This window comes from Trachypithecus francoisi, unplaced genomic scaffold (genome assembly GCF_009764315.1).
Source record: "Trachypithecus francoisi isolate TF-2019V2 unplaced genomic scaffold, Tfra_2.0 Lachesis_group20, whole genome shotgun sequence".
Taxonomy (NCBI): domain Eukaryota; kingdom Metazoa; phylum Chordata; class Mammalia; order Primates; family Cercopithecidae; genus Trachypithecus; species Trachypithecus francoisi.
Genome location: NW_022681466.1, coordinates 25,400,550 through 25,408,016, shown reverse-complemented (window position 1 = coordinate 25,408,016; position 7,467 = coordinate 25,400,550). Strand labels below are relative to the sequence as shown.

Below are 7,467 nucleotides of genomic sequence, written 5' to 3'. Positions count from 1 at the left end.
TTATTTATTTTTTAATTTATTTTGAGATGGAGTCTTGCTCTGTCGCCAAGACTGGAGTGCAGTGGTGTGATCTCGGCTCACTGCAACCTCTCCCTCCCAGGTTCAAGTGATTCTCCTGTCTCACCTCCTGAGTAGCTGGGATTATAGGTGCACGCCACCACGCCCAGCTAATTTTTTGTATTTTAGTAGTGACAGGGTTTCACCGAGTTGCCCAGGTTGGTCTCGAACTCCTGAGCTCCGGCAATCCACCCACCTCAGCCTCCCAAAGTGCTAGGATTACTGGCGTGAGCCACCACGCCCAGCCAGCTCCCTCTAGTTTTTTGACACTGAGGCCCACCCTGATGCCCCGGCTCTTTGCCCGTCTTTTGTCATTGGAGGGTTAAATGAAATGTGAGCGTCACCCAAACATCTGGGTTCCTATCTGTGTACCTCCTCCTGTCTTCAGCCTGCCTTTAAGGCCGCAGCCTCAGTGGGGACTTTGACCGGCCCCACCCATTCTTCACTGAACCTCCTGCTCCAGCCTCTGCCTCCTCCATTTTGATGTCTAGAATCAGGGGATCCAGGATCATCAACAAGGTCATTTTCCCAGGTATGGAGGGGTCTTTCTGCTTCTTTCTTGTCATGCATGGCTGCTGAGGAAGGGGCTGGGAGAAAAGACAGTGAAATGGGGAGGAGGATTCCATTCAAACCAAGAAACAAAGTGTTTGGTTTTTCTTACCCCGATGAAGAAGCTACCAACCTTTTCCAAGGAGGGCCTGGCCCCCTTCTCGGGTCTGGCTGGGTGCCTGCTGTGCCTCTCAGGCCTCCCCTCCGAAGGGCACCATTCCCTTGGGTGAGGACTACTGGTTTGCACCATCTTCCAGTGGAGACAGCCTGAGAAGGGAGTCTGGAGCCTTGGACTTCAGTACCTTCCTTCACTGGCTTCACCCTGTGCAAATCATGCCACACATTGGAGCCTCCTTTTCCCTGTCTATAAAATAAAAATGACACTGCACTATCTCACTGGACTGGCAAGAACACACTGTTGTTGCCTTGCAGACAGGTGTGCTGAGGCTGTAGAAAGTGCTTTTTATTTGGCTGGGAGCTTGTGCATAAATGCAAGAGGGGCTGCACATCTGACGGACTACAGAGGTGACTCATGGCTGAACCGGAACAGGACATCGGGGAGAAGCCAGAAGGTGAGTCTGGGAGTCCTGTTCCCAACATAGTCCTCAAGGAGGATGGGGCAGGGGGCTGGCGAAGGCTGGGACAGGGGTGATGCTGTTTCCAGCAGTGCCCCGTGTCCTCCCCTACTCTGCCATGGGGTAGTGAAAAGCAGAGCAACTAGACCAAAGGTCCTTTCAGAAGGAAGCAAGTGTCTACAGCTACAATAAATAATAATAGCAGCCGGCAATTACTGGTGCTTACCACTGCTAGGAAGTTGTACCTTCTGTGTACTTTGTCATCGACTTCTTGCAATCGGGTGAGGTAGGATGGTTAACCCCATTTTCAGATCAGAGAGGGTATGTAACTTGCCCAAGGTATCAAATTTACCAAGTGGCAGAGGAATTCAGACCCAAATCTGCCTGAGTGCAAAGGGCATGCTTTGTGACCTCTATGAGACCCTGTCCATTCACAGAGCTGACACACTGATCACAGCATAAAATGCTTTCAAACCTAGTGGAGAGGGCAGGGAAAGTTCTCGGGCTGTGTGTTGGATGAGTTAGCAGTGAGGCAGGAAGGCCTCGTTTCAGGTCAGGTACTGGTATCTGTATCAGGTATCGGTATCAGGTCAGGTACTGGCAGGTGGGCCGGGGCCCAGCTGCTATAGGCGCTGCCTGAGAAGGGGCCACAGCCCTGAGCCACCTCCAGGGCCTAGCATTGAAAGGCAAAGAGAAGACTACAGATACCCGCTCACTAGGGGAGGGGACATTATTCCTGTCCTGGGAAGGGGCTGAGTTGGGCAGGAGCATCTCATCTCCTTGGAGGCATTTGGCAGGGTGGCACAAACAGGGCTGACTTCATAAAGCTATAATCAGTGCAGTTGCCCAGGGCCTTGCATTCAGAAAGGCCCTGGCTTGGGGTTCAACCTTCTGTGGTTGCTGACTTGAAATGTGTCATAATTTTAGCCTTGAACGTGTTTTGTAAGTGGAGTCAGATGGGACAATGGAGCATGTGCCAGGGTTGGGAGTTGGAGCCTCAGCTCATGTGTATGGTCTCCACACCCAGACCAGCCCCACCACTGCTGTAACCCTCTGCCAGAGTCCCTCATTCCGCTGTCACCTTTGCCCAGGCAAAACAAGGATCAGAAGTTGAGGAGTGGCAGGCAGCCCTGGACACTCTCACCCAACCCCATCCAGCTAGTTGGCGCATTCCAGTGGGGAGGTCGCAATACCTTGGGCGTCACCCATTTGCCCTGGGTTACAGCAGCGGCTGTGAGAAGGGGAAATTGGTTTCCTCTTCATTTTCCTTTTGCACTCGGCTCTGCAAATTATGTAGTTGGCCCTGGTCACATCCATGTCTGGCCATTTACCAACCTGAACAAATTACTTGCCCTTTCAGCCTCAATTTTCCTGTCTGAAAATGAAAATAATAATGTCCATACCCCACAAGATTCTTTGGGGGACAGTGAGGATTTTCTCTTTTCCAGAATGCAAGTCTGATTATGACAGCTCTCTGCTAAAAACTAGAATGGCCTGGTGGTGTTTTAAGACAAAGGCCGGCCGGGCGCGGTGGCTCAAGCCTGTAATCCCAGCACTTTGGGAGGCCGAGACGGGCGGATCACGAGGTCAGGAGATCAAGACCATCCTGGCTAACACGGTGAAACCCCGTCTCCACTAAAAATACAAAAAATTAGCCGGGTGAGGTGGCGGGCGCCTGTAGTCCCAGCTACTCGGGAGGCTGAGGCAGGAGAATGGCCTAAACCCGGAGGCGGAGCTTGCAGTGAGCTGAGATCCGGCCACAGCACTCCAGCCTGGGCGACAGAGCGAGACTTCGTCTCAAAAAAAAAAAAAAAAAAAAAAGACAAAGGCCAAAACAACCTTTCGTCTGGACCAATGCTGCCCAATGGAAATGTAACCCAAGTCACATATGTAATTTAAAATTGCTAGTAGCCACGTTTTAAAAAGTAAAAACAGGTGAAACTAATTTTAATAATATACTTCACCCACTATATACAAATCATTATATCAACATATAAATATGAAAATTTTTTATTGCCTCCAAAATCCAGGGTATATTTTACCTTATTGCATATCTTATCTCACGTGACAAGGAGCTACTTGGACTAACTGGCCCCTGCCAGCCTGTCTGACACTCAGTCCCCCTGTGCTCTCTGCCCCGCAGCCATCCTGAACTCTCCACAGGGTCCTGTGAAAAGCTCTTCACCTCCTCTGCCCTCTGGATCTAGTTAAGCCTATTCATCCTTCAGATGTCAGCTCCAATAATCAACCTTGACGGAGGCCTCCCTTGACCCCAACATGCTTTCCAAGTACTGTGTATTTCACATTCATCATGCCCCCCATAACTGTGATTTCCCATTTATTAACATCTGTCTCTTCTACTAACCTGCAAACTCCAGGAGGACAGAGACATCTTTGGGATTTTTGAATATTATTTCCCCAGGCCTTAGCCCAGTGCCTGGTGCAAAGCAGGCTTTCAACATGTTCAGTGGATATTGTAAGAAAGAAAGAAGTACGCAAAAGGCCTGGCATATGCAAAGTGCTTTAAATATTCACTCCTTTCCCTTCCCTCTGGGTGAGAAAATTTCTCCTTATAAAGGCACCCTCCTCACTGTGTATCTCTGCTAGAGAACTGAAGACATAAAGCACTCTGTGCCAAAAATATTTAAGTAAAAACTTGAGCTAAGCACAGAGATTATAAATATTTCTTCCCCAGATTACGCACCATTTAAAAATACTGCCTCAGCTCCTTTTCATGATTTGGGTGGTGATTAAAGAAAATTACTCTTCAAGACTGAAAGTCATTACTGCCCTTTTCCTGACTTGCCTTTTCCCTTGAGAGGGGGAGGATAAGCTGCAGGGCAGGAAATGGAAGTGGGGCATCCTTGTCCTTTGTCTGGCAGACAGCCAACTGGTGAGGTACTGCTCCTTCTCAGCTCTTTCCTGACTCTTTCGCCGGTGAATATAAACAAGAAGGCACAAATCCACACTTGCCAACCGACCCAAGTGACAACAGGAAACCCAACGACATCTGTCTAGGTGAAGACTCAGCCCCTACGTGACCATGTAGCAAAGTCAAACTGACCATCTGGTTTCCATTTGGACTTTTAGTTCATACTGTATCTTCTCAGGACAGTTAAGTTGGAATACAATGCCACTGTCCTAAAAGATGGTAGAATTATCCTATTTCTGGAGGAGTGGGGGTGGTGGGTAGGAATCTCAAGAGCTATTTGCTCCTCTGCACAATAGCGTCTTTAAGGACACCAGGGCCCCCAGGGCTATACATTTCCCGGAAGCTTTCCAGATAAGGCTGGGCGCCTGCTATGTATCGCCCAAGGGTGATGTGTTTAAATATCCGTTGCATATTTTAAATCCTTGGCTGGCTTAAAGCTGCAAGCTTTCTGTTTTCAGTGTCTATAATGGGGGCATACATCCTAGAGCTCGCCCAACACTGCAAGAACAGAAGCCTCAGCTAATACAAAGTGTATATGTGCCCGTGAAAGCTCCACGTCTACTTAACATTCAGTTTTTAGGATTATTTATGCCATAATAATAGATATGAAAATCTCTAACAGTTATTTTGTTTCCTTTACAAATTGTATTTGAATTTACGGGTGATTTAGAGCTTGTGCTTAAAGTCAGAATTCAGAACCCCAAAGAAAATGACTTCATTGAAATTGAACTGAAGAGGCAAGAACTGAGTTACCAAAACCTACTAAAAGTGAGTTGCTGTGAACTGGGGATTAACCCAGAACAAGTGGAGAAGATCAGAAAGCTACCAAACACACTGCTCAGAAAGGTAAGGGTTAAGAGTTTCTAAATGCAGAATCACAGTGGATGACATCATGTTCTCTGGAGCCAATCGTTTACACTTTTGCATTTCATGACACCAGAAATTCTGGCTGCAGAATGGCCAAACATGGTAGCTAGGTCATTTTCAATCTGGCACTTTTAAGATTTGCACATCTAATCCATAAACCTTTTGAAAACCTCTGAATGGTCCGATCATAGTGGCTCACACCAGTACAATCCCAGCACTTTGGGAAGCCGAGGTGGGTGGATCACAAGGTCAGGAGATGGAGACCATCCTGGCCAACATGGTGAAACCGCATCTCTACTAAAAGTACAAAAATTAGCTGGGCATGGCAGCGAGTGCCTGTAATCACAGCTACTTAGGAGGCTGAGGCAGGAGAATTGCTTGAACCCAGGAGGCGGAGATTGTGGTGAGCCGAGATAGCACCACTGCACTCCAGCCTTGTGACACAGCTAGACTCTGTCTCAAAAAAAAAAACAAACCTCTGAATGACAAGTGACTCCCCAATTTAAGACTTTAGTTCAGTGCTTTTAGCCCTGCCGATCTCTGCAAAACTGACTGGTTAACATAAAATGACATAGTCCTCAGGAAAGAAAACACAAACCCGTCCTTGTTTGCTTAGCAAAGCGTGGGTTTGCTAAGCATTTGAAATATTAGCAAACAAAAATTGTTTTGCATTTTTATATATTTCCCAGATTCAAAATACAGATCTTAATTTTTAATTTTGGAAAGGAAAGCTTATTTCTTTGGAAATTTTTTCTTTAAAGCTTTCAAAATTCCTTTGGCAATTTTTTTGTTTTTTATTTTTTTGAGACAGGGTCTCACTCTGCCACCCACAATGGAACGCAATGGCATGATCACAGTTCACTGCAGCCTGCAGCCTCGAAATCCTTGGCTCAAGTGATCCTCCCATCTTAGCCTCCAGAGTAGCTGGTACTACAGGGACACACAACCATGCTCCGTTAATTTTTTTTTTTTTTTTTTAGAAATGGGTCTTGCTATATTGCCCAGTCTGTTCTCAAACCCCTGGTCTCACCCTCCTAAGTACTGGGGTAACAGGTGGTGAGCTGCTGTGCCTTTGGCAATTCTTACTGGCGTCTTGGCTGATAGTGTATATTCCTTGTAAACATGTCAAGGGATGATCATGTCTTCCAGATACCTTAACAACAAAAATCTGCTGGGTGTGGTGTCTCATGCCTGTAATCCCACCACTTTGGGAGGCTGAGGTGGGTGGATTGCTTGAGCTCAGGAATTTGAGACCAGCTTGGGCAACATGGTGAAACCCTGTCTCTACAAAAAAATACAAAAATTAGCTGGGTGTGGTAGACTTGGGAGGCTGCAGTGGAAGTGGAAGGACTGCTTGAGCCCAGAAGGTTGGAGCTGCAGTGAGCTGTGACTGTGCCACTGCACTCCAGGCTGGGTGACAGAGCAAGACCCTGTCTCAAAAACAAAAAACAAAAAAACAAAAAAACCAGAACTATCTTATGGGGACCAGGCGCAGTGGCTCACACCTGTAATCCCAGCATTTTGGGAGGCTGACGTGGGCGGATCACCTGAAGTCAGGAGTTCAAGATCAGCCTGGCCAGCATGGTGAAACCTCTCTACTAAAAATACAAAAATTAGCGGGGCATGATGGTGTGTGTCTGAATCCCAGCTACTCAGGAGGCTGAGGTTGCAGTGAGCAAGTGAGGCAGAAGAATCACTTGAACCCAGGAGGCAGAGGTTGCAGTGAGCCGAGATTGCATCATTGCACTCCAGCCTGGGTGACAAGAACAAGACTCTGTCTCAAAAGAAAAAAAAAAATATGGGTTCAGAACCCAAGATGCTGAACAATATTAATATTAAGCCTTTCTATTACATTCAAATTTATTAAGAATGATATAATTTCTTTTCCACATTAAGGATAACGACATTCGAAGACTGCAGGACTTTCAGGAAGTGGAACTCATTTTAATGAAAAATGGAAGCTCCGGATTGACAGAATATATACCATCTCTGACAGAAAGGCCCTGCTATAACAGCAAAGCTGCAAAAATGACGTATTAAATAATCCCAGGAATGGCCGGGCGTGGTGGCTCATGCCTGTAATCTCAGCACTTTAGGAAGCCAAGGTGGGCAGATCACCTGAGGTCAGGAGTTCTAGACCAGCCTGGCCAACAACATAGTGAAACCCCATCTCTACTAAAAAAAATACAAAAATTAGCTAGATGTGGTGGCACACACCTGTAGTCCCAGCTACATGGGAAGCTGAGGCAGGAGAATCGCCTGGCAACAGAGCAAGACTCTTTTGAAATAAATAAATGAATAATCGATCCTAGGAATAAAAAACTGAAATCATTATTTCATAAATAATGAAGTCTGGATGCATATACCAATTTGCCTAACTTCATGTTTGAACTGTGAGAAATTATTATGTTTCCTCATCTCCAATTTCTCTGGGCTAGGAGAAGAGTTAAGTTCAGGGTTTTGACAAACAGCTATAAAAAACATCGC

General features: G+C 46.5%; 1 protein-coding gene across 1 annotated transcript; it reads left to right on the top strand.

Annotated features, from left to right (window-relative positions):
* Positions 1–494: 494 nt before the first annotated feature.
* On the top strand, positions 495–7,127 carry ANKRD40CL (ANKRD40 C-terminal like). Its single transcript, XM_033183513.1, has 4 exons — positions 495–589; positions 1,039–1,178; positions 4,784–4,959; positions 6,877–7,127. The coding sequence occupies exons 2-4, from the start codon at positions 1,139–1,141 to the stop codon at positions 7,018–7,020; spliced, it is 360 nt and encodes a 119-aa protein (XP_033039404.1). The 5' UTR covers positions 495–589; positions 1,039–1,138; the 3' UTR covers positions 7,021–7,127.
* Positions 7,128–7,467: the final 340 nt, after the last annotated feature.